General features: G+C 45.3%; 1 protein-coding gene across 23 annotated transcripts in view; it reads right to left on the reverse strand.

Annotated features, from left to right (window-relative positions):
* The window catches only part of Carmil1 (capping protein regulator and myosin 1 linker 1), a 293,644-nt gene that overhangs the window by 62,645 nt on the left and 209,647 nt on the right, over nucleotides 1-21,352 (reverse strand). For all 23 annotated transcript variants that reach the window (XM_042278284.2, XM_076573044.1, XM_076573046.1 and 20 more), the window contains 4 exons: nucleotides 18,951-19,123; nucleotides 17,063-17,131; nucleotides 13,291-13,384; nucleotides 5,440-5,538 (listed from right to left, as the gene is read on the reverse strand). In XM_042278284.2, the coding sequence (XP_042134218.2) occupies nucleotides 5,440-5,538; nucleotides 13,291-13,384; nucleotides 17,063-17,131; nucleotides 18,951-19,123 (435 nt within the window). The remainder of the gene's footprint in view (nucleotides 1-5,439; nucleotides 5,539-13,290; nucleotides 13,385-17,062; nucleotides 17,132-18,950; nucleotides 19,124-21,352) is intronic.

A 21,352-nucleotide genomic window follows, 5' to 3' on the forward strand; every position in this document is an offset into this window, starting at 1 on the left:
GTCAGTCTGGAGTGTTAGACTTGTCTCATGAAATAAAAATAATATAATAATTGTTAGGTTGGTGAGATGGCTTAGCAGGTAAAGGTACATGGAGTCTGGCCTGAAGAACTGAGTTCTAGGCCTAGAACCCACATGACAAAGGAGACAATTGGCTTCTGCAAGGAAGGTGCCCAAGGTGCCCTCTGATCTCTGTTTGTGAATGCAAGGCACACGGGCATGCCTACCTCCCACTCCCACGTACAAATAAATAAATGAGTAAAATGAAATGAATGAATAAAAAAAAGAACAAAATAGATGAATAAAAGGAAAAGTGTCCACTCTTTGGTGACTTTATAAGAAGTGTCCTGCCCCACCTGATAAGTCAGTTGAATCAACAAAGTTTAATTGTTCTCTTTTTAAGCTAAATTACCCTTTTCTTTTTATTTGGAATAATTTGACATTATGTCAATAGGAAGCTAAAGTCTCCCTTCCTTTTCCTACAGATTCCAAAACAACAGAGCCCCCAGCAAAGAGGATGGGACTCCTTGGTAGAGATTGCATCGCATGCTTGATGCACTGGGTCCAATCCCGGCACTGCAAAATGAAATATAATTGGAATCAGTTTTCAGGCCTTGTAATCCAAGTACTCCAGAGGCAGAGACAGGAGGAGCATCACAAGTCTGAGGCTAGCCTGGGCTACATAGCATTTGCAGGACAGCCAGGGCAACATTGGGAGACCCTCAGGGGAGGGATGGGTGTGTTCTCAGGACAGCACAGAGGACGGACTCTGACCTCAGAGGGAAGGTCTACTGCTGTGGGGCTGCCGTCTCTCTCCTCTTCCCTTTTATAGCCAGGCTCACAGTGTCTTTCCGGGCATTACCCAGACAAGCCAGTAAACCAGCACCTCTCACAGCCTCTATCCTGTCGACAAGGGCCTAGTAGGAGCAGCGTTGATGCGCACAGCAGCCCTCCACTGTCCCCTTCTCAGACTTCCTGTAAGTGACTATCTCGAGCCCCTCATAGGAACATTGTGTGAACAGTTTCTCATTTCACCTCCAATCCATGCTTTCAGGCAGGAATCGAAAACTTTCTGTATTCCCACAATACCCTGCAGAGAGCTGACTCCGTGTTTCTAAAACGCTTCATGATGGACATAAATCTTTACTCTTCAAACTGGCATATTGATTGAAACAAAAGTGGCCATCAATAATTCACATCTTACTAAGAATGATTTTCTAATTTCAGAAGATAAACCAGATGCACATCTGAAGCCACAAAAGGCCAACCCAAGAAGCATGTGGAAGCGACCCAATAAAGTCAATCCTCTCCACTAATCCTCAAGAGCTCCCTGAAGTGTGTACCATCAGCGCGCACGGAGGAGGGAGTGTTTAAATGAACTCCACAAAAATGGTCTCCACACGGAACAGTTTTAAAGCCAAAAGGAAAATAAAATTTTAGTTCTTCAAACGAGACAAACTCATATCACAAGGGCTCATCCAAGCATTTGTTCGATTTTTGACAACAGCACATTTGGAGCCCAGGGATGGGACGGGCACTTACTTAAGATGAGACAGGGCAAAGTGCAAAGTTAAATTTGGGGGGGGGGGGGGAGGAAATCTAAGCGTTTCACTCTCATTTTATAAGTCATACCCATAAGCATATCATTGAAAACAATGACAGGAGAGGTAGAAACAGACTCCTCTGGTTACCCCATCACAAATGTGGTCCTTTCCGTTAACCTTTCCTCTCTCATCTGACACACACACTGCTGTTGTCCAGTTTCTTTTCTTAAATTAACACACAAAAGTGTTGACTGCTGTGGTCGGTGTTATTTGTTAACTTGACAGAACCTAGAGTCATCTGGGAGTCTGGCCTCTGAGCTGGCTTGTGCAGGATTATTTTGATGACATCAAGGCACAGCCTGTTCACTCTGAGTGGCTCCACTCCCTGGATGGGAGCCTGGACTGCATAAACGGACAAGGGAATTGAGCAGCAGCCTGTACCCGCCATTCTCTGCGTCCTCTTTGTGGATGCCGTATGCCCAGCAGCTGCAAGGCTCTGCTCCCTTAACTGCCCTGCCATGAGGATGAGCCCCGGAACTGTGAGCCACAGTCAGCTCTTCCTCCCCGAAGCTGCTTGTCAGAGTATTTCATCACAGCAACAGCAAAAGAGACCACGGATGCCAGAGCTCCATAGAACTGCTTCTTCGTCTGTCACTGCTCAGCACGCACTTCGTTTACCTGTGCCATCTAGCTTCCTCAACTCTTACCATACATGCCCCATTTCCCCCTTGCGAACCTGAAGAGTTCCTAGAGAGCATCATGCACGCATTTAAACATAACTCTTTTCTTCCTTTGTCTCTTCATCTTAGCATTCCCAGTCATTACATTAACGATGATTGTTTTCCCAATGGTACAGTTCAGTGGTCATCAGCAGGCTGGCCCTAGTTGAGATACAGCTTCCCTGAATTTGCTGCTCTGTCTGAACCCCTCCGTAGAGTGGATGGTAACACAGGAGGCGTGGGCAGAGCTGGACTACCCACTTCCGTCCTCTGAGTTGGCAGAAGTGCAGTTGGCTTCTTCAGCCACCTCATCACACAACTAATTCATACTACACTTGCAGGGACAAGCAGGCTCCTTCAGAGCTACCAGGCTGCTGAATCAAAGCATAGGAACCTCTCACAGTAAATGCTGTCATCCCGAGTCACTCTCAACTTGTTACAACGGTCCCCACTTCCTCCACCAAACAACTTCTTTGTGAAAACAATGTTCTTTTCCTCTGTGGCTACTTCTTTACTCAAGAAAAATATAGCCGTATACCTGATGCTGAAGACAGAAAATCCTGAATAAGGCAATAGCTCTGCCCCCAAGCGATGTCAACAGAGTGGGAAGAGACCTTTACAGTCAACGCTAATGTATGGCCTAGGTGTGCTGGCACAGGCCTATAGTCCATGGGAAGGTGGAGACAGGAGCTTCAAGGCTCTCCTCAGCTGCACAGGGAATTGGAAGCTAGCCAGAACAATAAACAGCCTCAATAAGAAAGGACTCTTAGACTTGCTGACAAGGACAATTACTCAGAGCCATTTCAGTGGCTACATACAGGGGTCACGTTTCTGGATGTTACAGAATGAGGAGGTTAGGCAAGTAATGATCTCCAGGAGAAAAGTCAGCTCAAGAAAGAGTGTTGAGAAAACAGCTCTTTGGGGTCACACAATTCCAGGCCTGACTTTGTGATTTCTTTAATACACAGCTAATCTCACGGTGCATGCACTATGCCTGGTAGACGGTATATGGCTGAGTCTACTCCACAGTGGCAGAAGGTGGTCCCTGCAGTAGGTACACAAAGCCTAGAATGTTTACTAAGTCAACGTTTCCTAAGACCTGGTTAAGAGGGCTCATCAGGTCAGGGAAAGGGGAGAATTCAAAAGCAAAAACACAGTATTAATTCCTTAAAATCCTAGATGAAGACAAAAACCAATGCCTGAAGAGCCATGGGATTTCAGTGTTCCCATCAAACATGGAGTCTTCCCTTGTCTTCTGGGGCGTGGCCACCAGAGGTCACAGAGGGTCTATTCTTCCTGTATTTGAATACCTCAACGCTTCAAAGTTTCCCCTAAAGCCGCTGAAATGACTCCAGTAGGAAAATAGCTAGTCATAAAATCCCAAGGACTCCCGGAAGTGAAAGACGGCAATGTACCCAGTGTGTAATGACTCAGACAATTCCGAATGAGCCCCCACGGCAGGGCTAAGCATCCACAGAGCTCTCCTGTGTGCAGCTGCTTTCCATGAGAAGAGGGAATCTGATGGGAAGATTGACCACCAAAGATGATGAGTTTTCGTAGGGCTTTGTTTGCTTGGTTGTTTGTTTTGGGGGGATTGTGTTTTATTGGTTTTTTTGTGTGAGATTAGGGGCTGCCCTCTCAAACAGAAAGAGGTTGGAAAGACATTGGATTAAGAAAGAAGCCTACATACTGGTATCTCATTAAGGAAAAGGAAGCAAAGGTAGGATGTTAACAGTCTTGTTGCTTTGAAGGTTAAGCACTGAAAACGGGGCTGAAGTGATGGTTCAGTGCATGCTTAAAAGTCCGGCTGCTCTTGTCGAGAACCTGAGTTTGGGTCGCAGCACGCACAGACCAAGCCGCTCACAGCAGCAGCCTGTAAGTCCTGCTGCGGGTGACCTGATACTTCTTCTGGCTACTGTGGGCACTTACACTCATAAGCACATATGTGCTCCCCCCAATTAAAAATAAAAATAGATCTTGGCCGGGCGGTGGTGGCGCACGCCTTTAGTCCCAGCACTCGGGAGGCAGAGCCAGGCGGATCTCTGTGAGTTCGAGGCCAGCCTGGGCTACCAAGTGAGTTCCAGGAAAGGCGCAAAGCTACACAGAGAAACCCTGTCTCGAAAAACCAAAAAAAAAAAAAAAATAGATCTTAAGAAAAAATTAAAACATGCTAGTAACAGTAAGCTATAAAATACTCAAGCAATATTAGTCCCTAACGGGGTTAATTAGATTTTTAAGAACTAGCAAAATCTAAATAATCTTTTTCTTTCTCAAAAGTTCTGGTAGGTCAGACATTTTTTTTGTTTTTGTTTTTTGTTTTTCGAGACAGGGTTTCTCTGTAGCTTTGGAGCCTTTGCTGGAACTCACTCTGTAGACCAGGCTGGCCTTGAACTCACAGAAATCCACCTGCCCCTGCCTCCCGAGTAATCCACGCTGGGATTAAAGGCGTGTGCCACCACCGCCCAGCTAGGTCAGAAATATTTTTAAAAATTTGTCTTGACACATATTAGTTGACTGTTCCCAATTATGTAATGCATGTGAACAGCTGAGATGTCTAGGCGGGCAGCTTCACTGAGCACACTTGGAGATAACCACGACAGGGAAATAGATCCTGTCAGTGTCTCTCGACCCTCAGAGACAAGCACCTGGCTCAATTCTGCTGTGGCTTTCATCCCAAGTTGTTTGTATGTTTTGTTTTTAATGTTTTGATACGGGGTCTTAGGTAGCCCAGGCTGACTCAAACTCTGTACACAGGCAAAGATGACTTGGAACTCCTAATTCTCCTGTTTCTGATGCCCAGGCTGGGATTATAGGCCTGAATCATTGTCTTCAGTTTCTGTACCAAATGTATCTTTGCTATTCGTATGTATTAATGATGAAAAATAGCATTTGATTCCATGACTATAAAATAAAACTCAGCTCTCTTCTTCATCCCCCATCCTGAGCCGCCACCTTCACAGTCTCCCAATTTTTAACACTTACGAAGCAGCAATTTAAAAAAAAAAAAATCCCTTCAGGTTGTGGCATCTAGGATTCCATTTCTTAATGCAGTTTCTTCTTTCTGCCTCAAATACACCTTCCTCTCTTTCCATCTACTGTGACTTCCCCAAGCCAGCCCTTCTGGGACTGTGCTCTGCCAGCCTCTGCTGAGCGTGAGGAGACAGCGTTGGTGCCCTTACCTGCTGGGTAGTGCTGGTGACGATGCCCTGCTGGAGACGGTAGGCCTGCTCCTGAAGGTATTTTCTAGTCTCATGATTCCGGAGCAGATAGTTTTCTATCTGGAAATGGAGCACACATATCTCTCAAGATCACATTTTTACTCCTTGGGGAATAAAGTGGTCAGAAAATGAGTCAGCAGCATGAGCCCCCAGCAGCTCCCTGATCCACCACCCACACCGGCCCAGACCCCCCAGCACCTCTCTGACCCACCACCCACACAGGCTCAGACACACCAGTACCTCTCTGACTCACCACCCACACAGGCTCAGACACACCAGTACCTCTCTGACCCACCACCCACGCAGGCTCAGACCCCCAGTACCTCTCTGACCCACCACCCACACAGGCTCAGACCCCCAGTACCTCTCTGACCCACCACCCACACAGGCTCAGACCCCCAGTACCTCTCTGACCCACCACCCACACAGGCTCAGACCCCCAGTACCTCTCTGATCCACCACCCACACAGGCTCAGACCCCCCAGCGGCTCGCTGATCCACCACCCACACAGGCTCAGACCCACCAGTACCTCTCTGACCCACCACCCACACAGGCTCAGGCCCCCCAGTACCTCTCTGACCCACCACCCACACGGGCTCAGGCAGCGCTCTGACACTAGAGTGTATCAGAGGTGCTTTTAGCGGGAAGATGAGCTTTCAGGTAACTGGAGTCATTGCTGTGTGACTCTGAAACTGACAGAGATAGGCCAGGATTTGGTGGCAGCTGCTGCCAGCTCCGGCTTCTCATTCCTGGGTGTCATGAGATCAGCAGTTTTAACTGCCATGCAGCTCAGAAGTGATTTTCCTCCAAGGAGAACAATGGTGCCCTCTGAATCTCAGCCTCGTCTACACCCCAGAACTGATCAGCAAGCACCTGGCAAATTATTTTGAGGAAGAAAGGGAAGAGAGAAAGGCATGTATGGGTGGGGTGTGGGGTAAGGAGGAGGATTGGGAAAAGGGAAAGAGAGGAAGAGGTTGAGAACAAGGGACGGATGGGATGAAGGGAAGAAAACATGGATGGAGGTAGGGAGAAAGAGATAAAGTGGGAAGAAAAACCATAAAAATAGTAACTTTGGTATATTCTAACTTTAATAAGCTATCAGATTTTCATAGTTTCTCAAAACAGGTTGGATTTTACTAGAATCACAGCAAATAAGAAAACATAGTCCTACACAAAACAAGAAACCCTGAAAACTGGGAAGGCACAAATTATAACCAGATGGAAAGGAAGTGTTTATGAAGATCAACAGACCATGGGATGGGCACTCTGAACAAGAGCGCAGGATGAACTAGTTAGGATGATGAACGCCTAAAAAGAGGGTTTTCACTGGGCGTGGTGTTCAAAGCCTACAATTTCGATACTCTGGAGGCAGAAGCAGGAGGATCACTGCGAGTTTAAGGTCAGCCTGGGGTACACAGTGAGTTTCAGGACAGCCTGGGCTACATAAAGAGAGCCGTCTCAGAAAATAAATATACTTTCAAAGAACAATCTGAGGGGCAGTGGCTCAGTTAATGGAGTGCTTACGTAGCACACACGAGACCCTTTGTTCAATCCCCAGCACCACATAAACATGGTGGTGTATGCCTGTGATCCCAGCACTGGGCAGGTGGTAGCAGAGGACTCAGAAGTTCATATCTACAACCACCTGGGAGATGGGCTTCTGGGCATGCCTGTGGAGGATATTTAAGTTACTGTTAATGGATGTGGGAAAAACCATCTCAGTTGTGGGCAGGACTATTCACTGGGCAGGGGATCCAGGACTACATAAAATAGAGAAAGTGAACTGAACACAAGCATTTTTCTCTGCTTCCTGACCTCCGAAGTACTGTGAGCAGCTCTCCGAAGCCCCTATGCCTATGGCGTGCCCGTCATGGACTATAGCTTGGAACGATGAGCCACCCTTAACCCTTCCTCCCTTGAGTTGCTTTGGTTGGAGTGTTTTATCACAGCAACAGGAAAATAAACTAAGACACAGGTTACAAAGTGTTGTATGTGTGACTGCCCAGTAAGTGTACACACACACACACACACACACACACACACACACACACACACACACACACACACCTTCCTAGAAATATTAGCAGTTACAGCATAAGAATCGACCGTACACAGTGAAATCAGAAATGACAAAGCCCAGATAAAAAGGCCAAGCTGAGCTATCTGAGACAATATCTCAAAAAGAAAAAAGATTTAAGGTGGGTAAATTGTGCCATCTTGGTTTATTTTTCCCTTCTTTATTGTTTGAATAACGTGTCTTAACCATTTGGCTTTTAATTTGTCACTGTGGTTCCCTGGTTAAGAATGTCTAATAACTGTGAAGCTCTTGCTGTTATTACATTTTCATTTTCATTTTCCATATGCTAAAATAACTACTACTCAATAGCAATTAGGAACAATTAAAACCCAGACAGTAATTACCTGCATCCCAGGAAACTAGAAAGCGGAGCCAGAGATGCTTCCCACCAAACGCAGCCGAGGCAATACGAGAAAAGAAAGCCCCCTTCCCCCTCCTAAAGCATCCCTGACACCCAGTGCAGACCCCGGAGCCGGATCACAGGGCTCCTCTCACTGCCTCCCAGCAGCCACGACTTGCCAAGGTGACACACCCACGGGAAATGTTTTGCTACAGAGGTTCCAAAAATGACAGACACTTGAGGTCACCCAGCCTTGGGTCCTTTGCTCCTTCTTTCTATCTTTTCACAGCTGGACTCACACTGGGCCCAAACCGGAGAGCACTCTGTTCATTCAGGAGGCTCATCTCACACAGATGTGGTACAGACAAGGCGGCAGGGCCTGTGTTTCCAGACCTTTCCCAGGGCCAGCCATCCTGCTTCACAAACCAAGCCAGGAAGGAGCTTTATGGTCTTGTTGTTGTTTTAAGAAAAATAATATGTGAAGTTTGCTTCTTTTTGTGTATGTATGTGTGGTAGTCTGAATGTAATTGGCCCACATAATCTCACAGGGAAGTGGTACTATTAGGAGGTGTGGCTTTGTAGAGTGGGGATGGCCTTGTTAGAGGAAGTGTGTCACTGTGGAGGTAGGCTTTGAGGTTTCCTATGCTCAGGATACTGCCCAGTGTCTCAGTTGACTTCCTGTTGCCTTCTGATCAGGCTGTAGCCAGCACCAGGTCTGCCTACACACCAACATGTTCCCTGCCATGATGATAATGTACCGAACCTCTGAAACTGTAAGCAAGCCACCCCAGTTAAATATTTTCCTTATAAGAGTTGCTGTGGTCACGGTGTCTGTTCACAGCAATGGAAACCCTAACTAATACAGTGTGTGCACATGATCACGTGTATACAGTGCCAGTGTCCACACACGCCAAAGGTCAACCTGGAATGTCATGTCTGTGTCACTCTCCACTTCGGTGTTTGAGACAGTCTTTCTCTCTGGCCCGGAACTCAACACCTAGGCTACAAAGTGAGTACCAGGAACCCTCCCATCTCTGCCTCTCCAGTGCCAGGATTAATAAGAACATGCCACTACACCCAGCTTTTATGTGGGTCTGAGAGCAAACTCAAGTCTTCACGTATGTGCAATAAGCACTTTACTGACTGAGCCATATCCCCAGCCCCCAAAGCTTGTTCTGAAAATAAATTTAAAGGCAAGAGGAATTATAAGATCCATGTGTCTTTGTTTTAAGTCATTACCTATTACTACTGAACTTAGCAGGGTGAGATTTCACTCCACACTACATTCCAGACTGAAGATGTAAACCTATCTCCTGGGGACTAAGAGCTCAGAGCCTGGTTAGGGTCACACGAGGAGAAGCCAAAACAGGCATTGTCCCGGTGAGGAGATGGGAGCAGGGGCAAGATGGAGGAGGTCCAAACCCAGGGATATGTCTCCAGACATCTCCAGAGGCAGGACTTACACAAGAGGAAAAAGTCCTGGATCAAAGTGAAGGAAATCTGCATTTAAAAACAATTTACAAAGATTGAATATATTTTTGTTTATAGAAAAGTTAAAGTAGATAGAAGACTGAATCTAGCTGTCAAGATAAAAACAGGTTCAGTTGAGCATGAACACACAATAAATTCAAGGTACAAAATACCCATGCACCCCATCCCCCAACACACACACATACACCGAAACCCACAAGCAAGCACACTTCTACTCTCCTCACTTCGTTTGGGCCATTTCATACATTCCAGGCAGGCCTCCAACTCACTAGAGGTAAGAGTGACTGTGGCGATATATCGTGCACCCTAATAAACTTGCCTGAGGATCAGAGGACAGAGCCAGCCACTAGATTAGACAAAGAGGTCAGGCAGTGGTGACACACACCCTTAATCCTATCACTCGGGAGGCAGAGATCCTTCTGGATCTCTGTGAGTTCAAGGCCACACTGGAAACAGAACCACACAGTGGTGACACACGCCTTTAATCCCAGGAAGTGATATCTGGGTAGAGAAAGGTATATAAGGCATGAGGAAACAGGGACTCATTCTCTTTAGGCTGAGGATTTCGTAGAGGTGAGAACTAGTGGCTGGCTGTTCTGCTTCTCTGATCTTTCAGCTTTCACCCTGATATGTGGCTCTGGGTTTCTTATTAAAAGACCATCTAAGATTCGAACAACAAGTGACCTTGACCTTCTGATTCTCCTGCCTCACTCTCCCAGCATGCACTATCACTGCTTGTTTTCTGTCTTTTTTAAGTTTTCCTCTGTGGAAAGTGTATCTTCATAGGGCTGCTACCTGTAACAGCCCTATGCTGTTTTTATTTGTGCTCTTCTTTTTTTCTCTCCCCTCTTTGTCTTCCCCAAAGATTTATCTGATTTTTATTTTTCTTCTCTTTTCCAGCATATCAGATTTAGAGAATGAGCATTTATAATCTACAATTCAAAGCCTGAAATATTCCAAAATCCAAATTTTCTAAACACTGGCATGTTGTTCTAAGGTGGAAATTTTCATATCTGACCTGAGGTGACGGGCTGTGGTGAGAACACAAATACACTAAACACAGTTGAAAACTCCCTGTTGGGCATGTGCACAAGATACATATAGACATACATAAATTCATATTTGGACCTGGGTGTTAACCCCACAGAATTTCATTACACACCAGCAAACATTCCCAAATTCTACCCACCAGAAAAAAAAAATACCCATCTGGAAACATTTCTAGTCAAGCGTTTCAAGTATTCTTTTTTTTTTTTTTTCAGTGTTTGTCTTTATGTCCACAATACAAGTTTACAATACATTCAAGTCTACTTCCAAGTAGCATTACACATTTCATAAAAAGTGCAATCCCTTGTCATGAGGACTGCTGGTCTACCTCCGTCCTTTCTCACATGCTGTCACTTGCTTCATGTCACTGTGCACTAAGATACCCAGTCACCTTGCATCTCCACACTGTGACATCCAGTCATCTCCCATCTCCACACGGAATGACATTTAGTCACCTGAGGTCACCACAGCTATGATCCCCAGTCGCCTCATATGTCTCCACACATCATGACTGACATCCAGCACACTGGTGCTAGTATTTCATTACGGAAGCAGTCCTCTCTTAGGGCAGTTTGAACTAAGAAAATTAGACTTTATTTTGCCTTAATTCCCTCTTTAGTGCTTTAACACTCTCTCTATGCATCTGAAGAACTTGCATGCAACAGAACTCAGTTTCTGTCTTTACTTCCCAGCTGGGCTTGGTAATGGGTGCCTGTACTCCTAGCCAAATTCTTAGTGCCCTTCCCTTCCATTTCCTCATCTACACAGTGGGGAAGAAACTGAAAATCTCATTTGCTATTTTAAAGACACACCCATGTTAATGTATGATAAACATTTGAATGGTGTACCTCATGCTCATGTATTAACATATTTGTTAGATGTCCACTAAACATAATTAGGGTATAACTTAATTTTTCCTATTTACATAATATATGTATACACACATGCATGTACACACACACGTGAGAGTGTGTATGTGTGTGAAAATTAAAGTTCAGAAGAATTAACTAATTACTGGAGGCTACAAAGTTGGAAAAAGTTGGGGGTTTTGTTTATTTTTTGAGATAGGGTCCACTCTATAGTTCAGATTGACCTTGAACTCAGAGAGATCTTCCTGGGAGTATAGAAGTGAGCTACTATACTTACTTAAGAATTGGTTTTAAGGTCATATATTTCAAACAAAAATCTGGGATAATTTCTCTTGCCATTTTAGATCTTTCCCTACCACTTCCTATTATTCATTTTCATTCAAAATGGTTAAGAAGGATCTAAGCTAATTGCAGGAAATGAAAAATTTGAAAACCACATGGGCTTCTCCTTCAAGAAGTGTGGTGGTTTGAAGCAGAAATGTCCCCTGTAGGCTCGTTGAATACTTGGTCCTCGGCTGGTGGTGCACCCGGGGGAGGTTATGGAACCTTGAGAAGGGAAAGCCTTGCTGAAGGAAGTACATCACTGGGGATGGAAAGCCTTGAGGCTTTATAGCCTTGCCTGACTTCCTGTTCTGCTTCTCTGCTTCCTGTGTATGGCTAGAAATGTGATCAGCTTCCTGCTCCTGCCTCCATGCTTCCCTTGCCTGTGTTCATGCCTTCCTCTCCACAATGGACTCCATCCCTCAGGAACCATAAGCCAAACTAAGCCCTTTTTCCTTCAGATTGGCTTTGGCCATTGCATTTGATCACAACAACAGAACGTAATGAATAGAGTCTGACATGTGAGGAAAGCCCAGGAAGGCCACTCTGTCAGGGGAGTGAAAGTGCCCCCAGGAGTCACTGTGGTGCTCTAAACACTAGATTTCAACTCAACAGCCAAGCACAGTAATGTAGAAAGAGCCGAGTCCTGACCAGAAAAAGGCAATGGTTCTCAAACGTCAACGACCAGAAGAACTGGTGCAAACAGATATTAAATCTTTCCACGGATTCAAAATTGCAGTCCCTTGAGATGGGACGGAATGAAAAGTTAGAGCTGGTAATAGACAGAGCAGGAGGCAGACAGAAGGCAGGTCCTAGATAGAACAGCATTCTCTGTTAGAGAGACCAAGCTTTATTTATCAGAAAAGCTGCCAGTGAGGGATGGCATGAAGGTTTGCCATAAAAGATGGTGTAATTTTAACATGGAAAAGAGACAGGGGTTACCAAATGCGGCAAGATCATGGTGGGAGATAAAGTCTTGAAGAAAGGTATTGTATCAACACAGGGGCAGGAGAAAGAGCAAAGAGCTTTAGGCTACATAATCTGGCAAATGGGTGGCCCATTGGCTAACAAAGATGTGAGAAACAAAAAGTCAGGTTTGGGAGCCTGGCTAGAGGATGGTACCATCAAAGAGAGACAACAAAGAGGGACAAACTCTAGAAAAAGCATCAGAGTAAGAATGGAACTTAAGAGCACATCCTAACTGAGAGGAAACATAGCCATAAAAAGCAAAGGATGCTTGCAATACTGTCCCTTGACGGATGAAGGCAGAAGGACCAGAAGCTCAGGTCATCCTCCGACACATAGTGAGTCTGAGGCTACCTTGGGCTATAGCAGACCCTGTTTCAAAAAACCAAAAGAAAAAAAAGCACTCTGAAAGATGAGATATAGGAAAGCCATAGAGCAAAAGATGTCTTAGCTCCCCACATTCTCCAAAGATGGGGAGGTGTCTACATTTGGACATGTTGATATTATAAGAATGTTACTGTATTTGCTTAAAAGTTCATGTCAGATTTCAGCCTTCATTATTTTTTCCATACCCAGTCAAAAATTATGCCAGGCATGATCTTAAGAATACATGGTTTTCAAAAGCTTTATGTTAAAGTCATGGTCATATGTCCAGAATAAGTATGAACACAATTCAATGTGAGCACAGAGTTCTTGATACCTTCTGTAGGGCCTCTTCTGTCTTCTCGGGGTTTGTTTTAAGAGCTTGGGAGGCATCATACATAGGAATGGGCATGAATCTCAGTGTGTAGTTCCTGGAGAAAGGAACAAAAACATACATTTTAAATGCCGTTCTGTTACCTCAGTTGAGCACTGTTTTTTAGATCTAAAAAGATAGTTGTAAGAATACCTTTTAAAAGCCAGATACAGCCAGGCAGTGGTGGTCACACCTTTAATCCCAGCACTTGGGAGACACAGGTAGGTGCTTCTATGTGAGTTTGAGGCCAGCCTGGTCTACAGAGTGAGTTCCAGGAGAGGCCTCAAAGCTACACAGAGAAACCCTGTCTCGAAAAATCCAAAATAAAAATAAAGTCAGATACAGTTCACGTTTTTAATCCCAGCATTCTGGAGACAGAGGCAGGCAGATCTCTGGGAGTTTGAGGGCTACTTAGAAAGATGCTGTCTCAAAACAAACACACAAATGAATATCTTTTTATCCTCGCTAAACTGGTGTATACCTATTATCTTAGTACTGGGAAGGGTGAGGCAGGAGGATTGCTTTGAGTTTGAGGCCAGCCTGGGCTACACAGAAAGTATTAGGCCAGCCAAGGCTACAAAACAAAACACCTCTCTAAGTCATCCAGGCATCAAAAGGCCCTCGACAGCAGAGTGGTTTTTACTTCCCATGCTCATTAAGGCTGGCTGGCCCCATTAATTTGCACTGTCCTATAAAACAGAGATGAAGTTGATGAATGTAGTTTTGCTTTCCATTCTGAATTAACGTGAAAGACAAAAACTTTCTCATTGTGATTACAAGATAGATAGAGAAAAAGTCTAGGAAGAAAGTCTAGTCTCAAATGGTTTCATGGTATCATCTATCTACTGATCTGATGGTACCTGGCAATCACATGTGACAGCCAGACTAAAATGGGTACAAGAAGGAAACACAAAAACAAACAAGATGCCAAGCCATTAGCATTCACAAAACATTCTGCTCTATTCTGGCATTCTTTGAATAAACACATCCATAACAGGTGGCCATCTCTAGAACGAGCCTGGAGGAAAAGGGTGGCCTGCCTGGGTAGGCACCCTGATCCCCGTGGGCCACTATACAGCTTGCCTAATACATCAGCCAGAGCCCATCGGGTAAAGGAACCAACTGTGGGGCACTGTGCCCATGCTACGTCATTGCTACTGGCAGGCTGATCAGATGCAAGAGTGCAGGGGACAGCCACCTGGGGTGAAAAACAGCCAGTCCGAGTCTGGCCCACCTCAGAGCCTGCCCTGCTTCCTGTTGCTGTGTGCCTAGACAAGCACTCCCACTTGCTCTGAAACACACCCCAACACAACAGATGCTTGCTCACCCCCACCCACAAGGTGACTGTCCACTTCTACAGATGCTGTTCAGAAAAAAGAAAAACAAACAAATAAAACAAAACAAAACAAAAAACCCTGTTGGGCCATTTGGTGGTGACCTGGGCATTCTTCACATACAATGGAGCAAGGCCAGGGTCATGCTTTAGATCTCCAAATGGTGAGGAGCTGTCATCTCATGGGCATTTAGGTGGCTATCACTGGATTGGTGACTTAGCAACTAACCCCCCCCCCCAATAAGGCACTAGTAATGAAAACATAATCAAGAAAAAAATCATTTTATTAGCAGCAACAATTTAGATAGCTGTTTCCCCCTAGAGATAGAGTACTTCACTATAGAACTGAACCAAGGAAAGCTGCCATCCCTACAAGTGTAATTTCTACCTTTGTTTACTTTGTTTTACACAGTTGTTTGTTTATGAAAGGAACCAGCCAAATGGAATTAAAAGACTATACATCTTTTTATTATCTTTCCCGCATCCAATCTGTAGCCCATTGCAGACCAGCATGGCTTATTTCAACAACAGTAGAAGAGCCGGCATCTTGGAGAACAGCATACATAACTGACTGAGACACCACTAGCCACCTGGAAATGGTGAGTGCTGACAGGGTGTGTTCCTGGCTTCTCCTAATTGCCAGCCTGGGCTGGCAGTGTTCCATACGACTGGGGATGGCTGCTGGGATGTGAACACGATGAAGATCACCGTGCCTGCTCTGGGAACAGAGTCGCTGTAGAACAGCTGGTTCTGTGGTCACAGACAGCTCTTGGAGGAGGTGGTGTACTGGGATGTGGTCAGCTGCCTCACCCACCCCCTGCAATGGCCTGGTGTTACTATAAACAAGGGAGCCAGGCATGGTGCTTTCCCTGTAACCCCAGGACTCTAAGGCAGAGAGAGGCAAGAGGACTGTTACAAGTATCTGAAATCCCAGTACGTAGGAGGCAGAGACAAGTGGATCTCTGTGAATTTAAGGCCAGCCAGGAATACATGGTGAAAACCTGTCTCAAAATAAAACAAAACAAAAAGTGCTTGAAGACCATTAGCTCTGATCCTCTCCCTTGGGGGGAAAAAAAAAAAAGAATAAATGAAGAAGTGAGATACGCCATAGGAAACTGGGGGTGGCCAGAGATCCAGGACAGTGAGAATTTCCTCCCTTTCCTGGGGAAAAGGTTTCTCTGTGGCAGCCCCCATCTCCCCTTGTGTTTTAGAACATCTCCTTTCCAAGGCTCAGAATCTGCTTAGAGCGTTCTAGAATCTGATGGTGGCCAGGCCCCACTCTGGTCACATCGGTCCACACTAGACCTAGGGATTAATGAGGGCAGGTTCCTGCCTGCAAGTCTCAGATAAATAGTGACACAATCCTTCCAATTCCGGACACACCATGGTCCATGTGTACAAGTTCCAGTAAGAAAATGTCATCTGCTGGACAGTGGTGGCACATGCCTTTAATCCCAGCACTGGGGAGGCAGAGGCAGGCGGATCTCTGTGAGTTCGAGGCCAGCCTGGGCTACCAAGTGAGTTCCAGGAAAGGCGCAAAGCTATGCAGAGAAACCCTGTCTCGAAAAACCAAAAAAAAAAAAGAAAATAATGTCATCTTTAACATTTTTTAAGGCTGTAGCAATTAAGACAAGATGCTCTGGAAGTCTTGTCTGGCAACAGCACCTCCATCATGAGCTGACGTCAGGTTCTGCCTCAGGTCCAGTAAGCTCAGTGAAGTGGCCCTGTTTGTCTTGCCTCAACCTCTGTGAATGTGCTCAAGGACTACAGAGGCACATAGGTTCTCTATGTGATGGATGTTTTGCTCTTCTGGTGAGTACCGTAAATACCTCTCTGCTTTGGAGACACTCGATTGATTTCTTAGATTGACATTGGCCAAAAAGAGATACTAGTATTATTTTCATTTGTGTCTAGTATTGTTACTTTTTCATTTCATTGATCAGAAAAGTACCTTTGACAGCAAATAACAAATGTCGTTATCAATTACAAAAAAAAAAAAAATGTCCTAGCAATAAAATAATAAGACTCACTAATAATTAATTTCACTTTTATTTTCTGGACTATAGACACTCCCCACCCCCACCCCCGCTTCATCCCCACCTTCACACACACACACCCATGCTGTCCAGATAAACAGAAAAGTAAACCCAGTGCAGAGAGTCTGTAGACCGCAAACTCAGGAGAAACAGTGATGCTGATGACCATCTGCCTTGGCAGATCAGCACCTCCACCCTTGTACACATGAGCAAACTCAGTCAGGACAGAGCCGCTGTCCTCCCGACCCCCGGGGCTGGTTTGCAAAGAGCTGACATCTACCTATGGTTTCTTCTCCCACCCCGCCGGTGGCACTAATACCATTGGTTCTTCAGTGCTGTCTCAGAGAATATCCTAATTAAAACTTACTTTTCCATGGCAACTGCTATATCTTGAAAGCCTTGGGCGGTGATGTTGTTTTTGTCCCAGATGACTGTCCTGTTTGGAAATGAAACCATATCAATGATCAGACACCGAGGTGTGGCGGAGATGATCGTCCCACTGGAGATAAATGGCTTCGAATCAACACTGTCTAGGCACATCCAACTGTTTGACGTCCTGACGCAACACTCATGACCAAAAGCCATGCAGTGCAGTTACTTAATTTTTTAAAAACATCATAATGTTTTAAGTAAATTCAAGAGTATATATTAGACTGAATTCAAAGCTATCTTTGGTTGCATGCAATGGCATACCATCCACAAGACAAAGGTTGGACAGGCCTGTAAGCATTTTAACAGCATTATGTAAATGATGAATAACATCCATTTGTTTCATCAAAACAAAAATGGTCATCCCACCTAATACTCTATCATCTATCAATCTAGCTTGCTTTCTTTCTGTCTATCAATTGATCAATGCTGGGGTTGAACCTAGAATGTCATGCATGCTAAGCACACACTATATCACTGAGCTATACTACCAGCCCCTACATTATAGCTTAACACAGCTATCACACAAGTATTTTTGAAAATCAACACCTAAAAGTGCAAGAAATAGGTTGACTTATTGCAATTCTTAAGACTGTACCAGCCAGAAAGCTAGAAGACCTGGCCCCTCTGTTCTCCAGACGGCATCCTCAGATTCACATAGAAACTGAAGCTCCGACCAAAGATGCTACCCAGCCCTGTGCCCAACATAAACATCTTCAAGTACAGGACCTTCTCTAGCCTCAAAACCTAGAAGGAACTTTGCTCTCTCTCCTGTTTTCTCATGTCCCTGTCCTGGTGTGATTGTGAGAATTTCACTTACTCTGTTGGCAAAGACTATAAAACAGGAGGCTGTTTACTTACTGGTGTAGGAAAAATAGAATATGTACACTTCCGAGGTGTTTTAGGAATGCTCCTGGACACAAAAACTACCCTTCATTTGCCTGGAGGACCCCAGCCTGACAGCTGTTACTGATTTACCACGCCAAGCCAAGGACCTCCTTTATTCACACTGACTTTCAAAGACCCTGCCCCTGTTCTTGCCTTGTGGCTTCAGTTTCAACAGAAGGTTCCAATTCTGTCTCATGTGAGAGAAAGAGAAGCATCCCAAAAGAGCCCTGGAAGAGCAACAGGCATTTGCTCTTCGTTCAGACAAGCCACAAACCCCAATCTTACTCTGCGTATCAGGACAATAATGGGGTGAAGCGTAGCTGGTCCTGAAGAAGAGTTGTGTGTATAAGAACTCTAGGGCAAAGCTGGGAAACAGAGAAATAGTTCACCTGGGGACCAGTCCTTGAGCAGCACACTTCCAGCGCCCTTGGGTTTCAAGTCTTTATACAGAGGTGGGAAGCGGAGGAAAGGCCTCGATCCACAACCACATATGGTCGGTGATGGACCACTAACTACTGCCCAGGGATCTCATGGTTGGCTTCTTTTGTGCGAGCAGGTTCTGAGATGCTTGCTGAGTTGAATCACATGAGGACACATCTCTTAAGACATGGCCTGTCACTAAAAGACACAGACCTCCTGGGTCCGCTCCTCAGGGTGACCTACAAAGGTTTCCCTGTTTCTCACTGCCATTATTATCTCCCCGGTTAGCTTTCAAGACTCCAGTGAAAAAGGAACCACAGCACTCTGTCAGGGTTTTATATCACAGAGGACTTGTGAAGACAAACATCTGAGGAAATACTATGCATGCATTCAAGAGTGTCCCAACCAAGTACTCTGATGAAAGTTATGAAATTGCTTTCTTCCCAGTGAGGATCCTGAGAGGCCCAGACTCCTGAGAAGGAGCACCCGCCCCTCAGGGCCAGGACAGCCCTGCCTACCTGAGCTTGGTGTTGATCTGCAGAGCCTTGGCGAGCATCTTCGCTCCCATATCACCCATGCCATTTCCACTGATGTCCACTTTGGTCAGGGAGGTGTTGCTGCCCAGGGCATTGATGATGATGGTGACCTCAGCCTTGAGTTTTGAGTCAGCCAGGGACAAGGACTGCAGAGGCTGCAGGGCAGACAGCACACAGCACTGAATGGCCTCATCAAAGTCATGACCACTGTCCAGCTTTCCACGGAGAACCAGGGGCTGGACCCACTGAACTGTCTGCTTTGGAACTGCTGTCTAAAGCCACGGGCACGGATGAGGCTGGAAGCTGAAGGTTCCAGCATCAAACAGACCTCCTGGGTGAAACCTGGAGAACAGGTGCTTTGTTGCTGAATATCTGGGGCTTCTATGCGCAGCCATGGATCACCAGTGTCCCAAATGAGGTATTATTCTTTTCTACCCATTTTATTTTCTATAAGTGAAATAATAACCCCAAAACACAGAGGCCAAGAGCAAAATAAAAACCACCCAAGATGAATAATGTTTGGCCAATGAATATTTATTAATGATTTATTATATCTAACCACCACGTACTCTTTTCATGTGTTGATCACATTTTTGTGAGCCCAGCCTTTAACAGCTGAGCCATCTCTCTAGACCAATTAACCCTCTTAGCCATTCATTACATGGACACAATTCCCATCGTCATTTACCAAACAGGAAACAGAAGGGTTAAGCAACTCAACCAAAGTCACACAGCTAAATGGCATGGAGGGGTGGGGAGTACAAATGTGTAATCCCAGCACTTAAGGAGTGGAAGCAGAAGTTCAAAACCAGCACAGGGTGCATGGTGTTCCATCTTACCAAAAACAAAACAGCCAAACAGAACCAAAGTCCCAGAGTTAGAAAGGAGCTGAATCGGGATCAGCTTGAACGAGCTGGTTTCAGACTGTGTGCTCTCAAGAACTCCGTCACTCTACCCCCAGGAGCTTATTTTAGAACAGTTTTGGTCATCATCATCTAACTCTCTTAAGTTTCCATAAGAAGCTATGTCTGCAGTTCAGAAACAAAAAGTCCTATCTGTATGACCTGTTCAGCTGACCACACACTGCATGTGACTGCACACTAGCACCTTCTCTGTTTTCTTAAAATAGAGACTGAAAGCTACACAGGCTGGACACAGGCTTGGTTTGGCCAACAGAGTACTTGACCAAACTCTTAACAGGGCTTCTTCCTTGTGCCCAGATGACTCAACCTGCTCTACTGTCTCCCTAATCCTGTGGGCATCTGCGTTTGTTGGGCTTGGTGCAAATGGGATGAATTCCAAAGCACAAACCACAAAGGCACTAAAAGTCCCACTTTAGACCTGAGAATGCAGACATCTTCTGGGAGATGTGGAGTGGTCTACTCTAGCCTCATTCCCTGCAGCAGCTCTGACATCCCAAGCAGGTGAATGGCTAGAAGATTCTAAGGTGTCTCTTCGTGGCCTATGAAATTAGGGCACAGTATGAACCTGAGTGATCTCCATGACAACAAGCAAACACAACATAGGATCTACCTGTGTCTGCCCCACCAGGTTGCACTGATCACACACCAAAGTATATAAAAGAAAGAGGTCTCTCTCAATGAAGTACAAGGGACAGGATGAGGGGGGTGGGATGGAGTTAAAATTTAGACATCAGTCAGGCATGGTGGCTCACACCTGTGATCTCAGCACCTGAGAGAGACAGGCCGAGGAGAAATCGCAGCCAGACTGCACTATATGAGACCCTGTTTCAAAGGAGGAGGAGGATAAAAAATGAAAAACTCAAATATCTACACAGCACTATCATGTGACTCGGTTAGACTGAGTGACCACATCATCATCCTTGACATCCAAATGAAATGCTGCTGCTGAGACTCAACCCAGGACAAATCAGAAGGTACTGGTACCTCAGTCAGAATCAAACCTATGCAAACAAAAGGGACAATGACATCTCAGCCAAAGAGCTAAGTGGTACAGTGTTCTTAATATCTTACATTCAGATGAATGAAAAATGCTCAGACTCAGGCAACCTGACACCATAAGCAAAAACACAGGCAATGTTGCCTATGGAAAGCTGTAGCCAGCTCCTCATTTCTGAGCGCTATTCCACCACGGCAGAAATGATCTGTCATGGCTTCTTTCTGATATTAGGAAACAGAAGCTACCAAACTACTATTCTATCACGACATTCAAATTCCAACACACCCCAATTAACACTGAAGAATAATGGGTGGAGCCATAATGGGAACAGGAGTGTCTGAACCACATACATATTTATAAGGTCAGTTCTCCCGATTCATCGCCCTTCTATGCAGCCGTACTACCTGAATGCTTAATGCTTAATCTAGACTCGGTCTCCAGGTTGCAGGCCCTCCTGGGGGATC

This window comes from Peromyscus maniculatus, chromosome 5 (assembly GCF_049852395.1).
Source record: "Peromyscus maniculatus bairdii isolate BWxNUB_F1_BW_parent chromosome 5, HU_Pman_BW_mat_3.1, whole genome shotgun sequence".
In the NCBI taxonomy this organism is placed as follows: domain Eukaryota; kingdom Metazoa; phylum Chordata; class Mammalia; order Rodentia; family Cricetidae; genus Peromyscus; species Peromyscus maniculatus.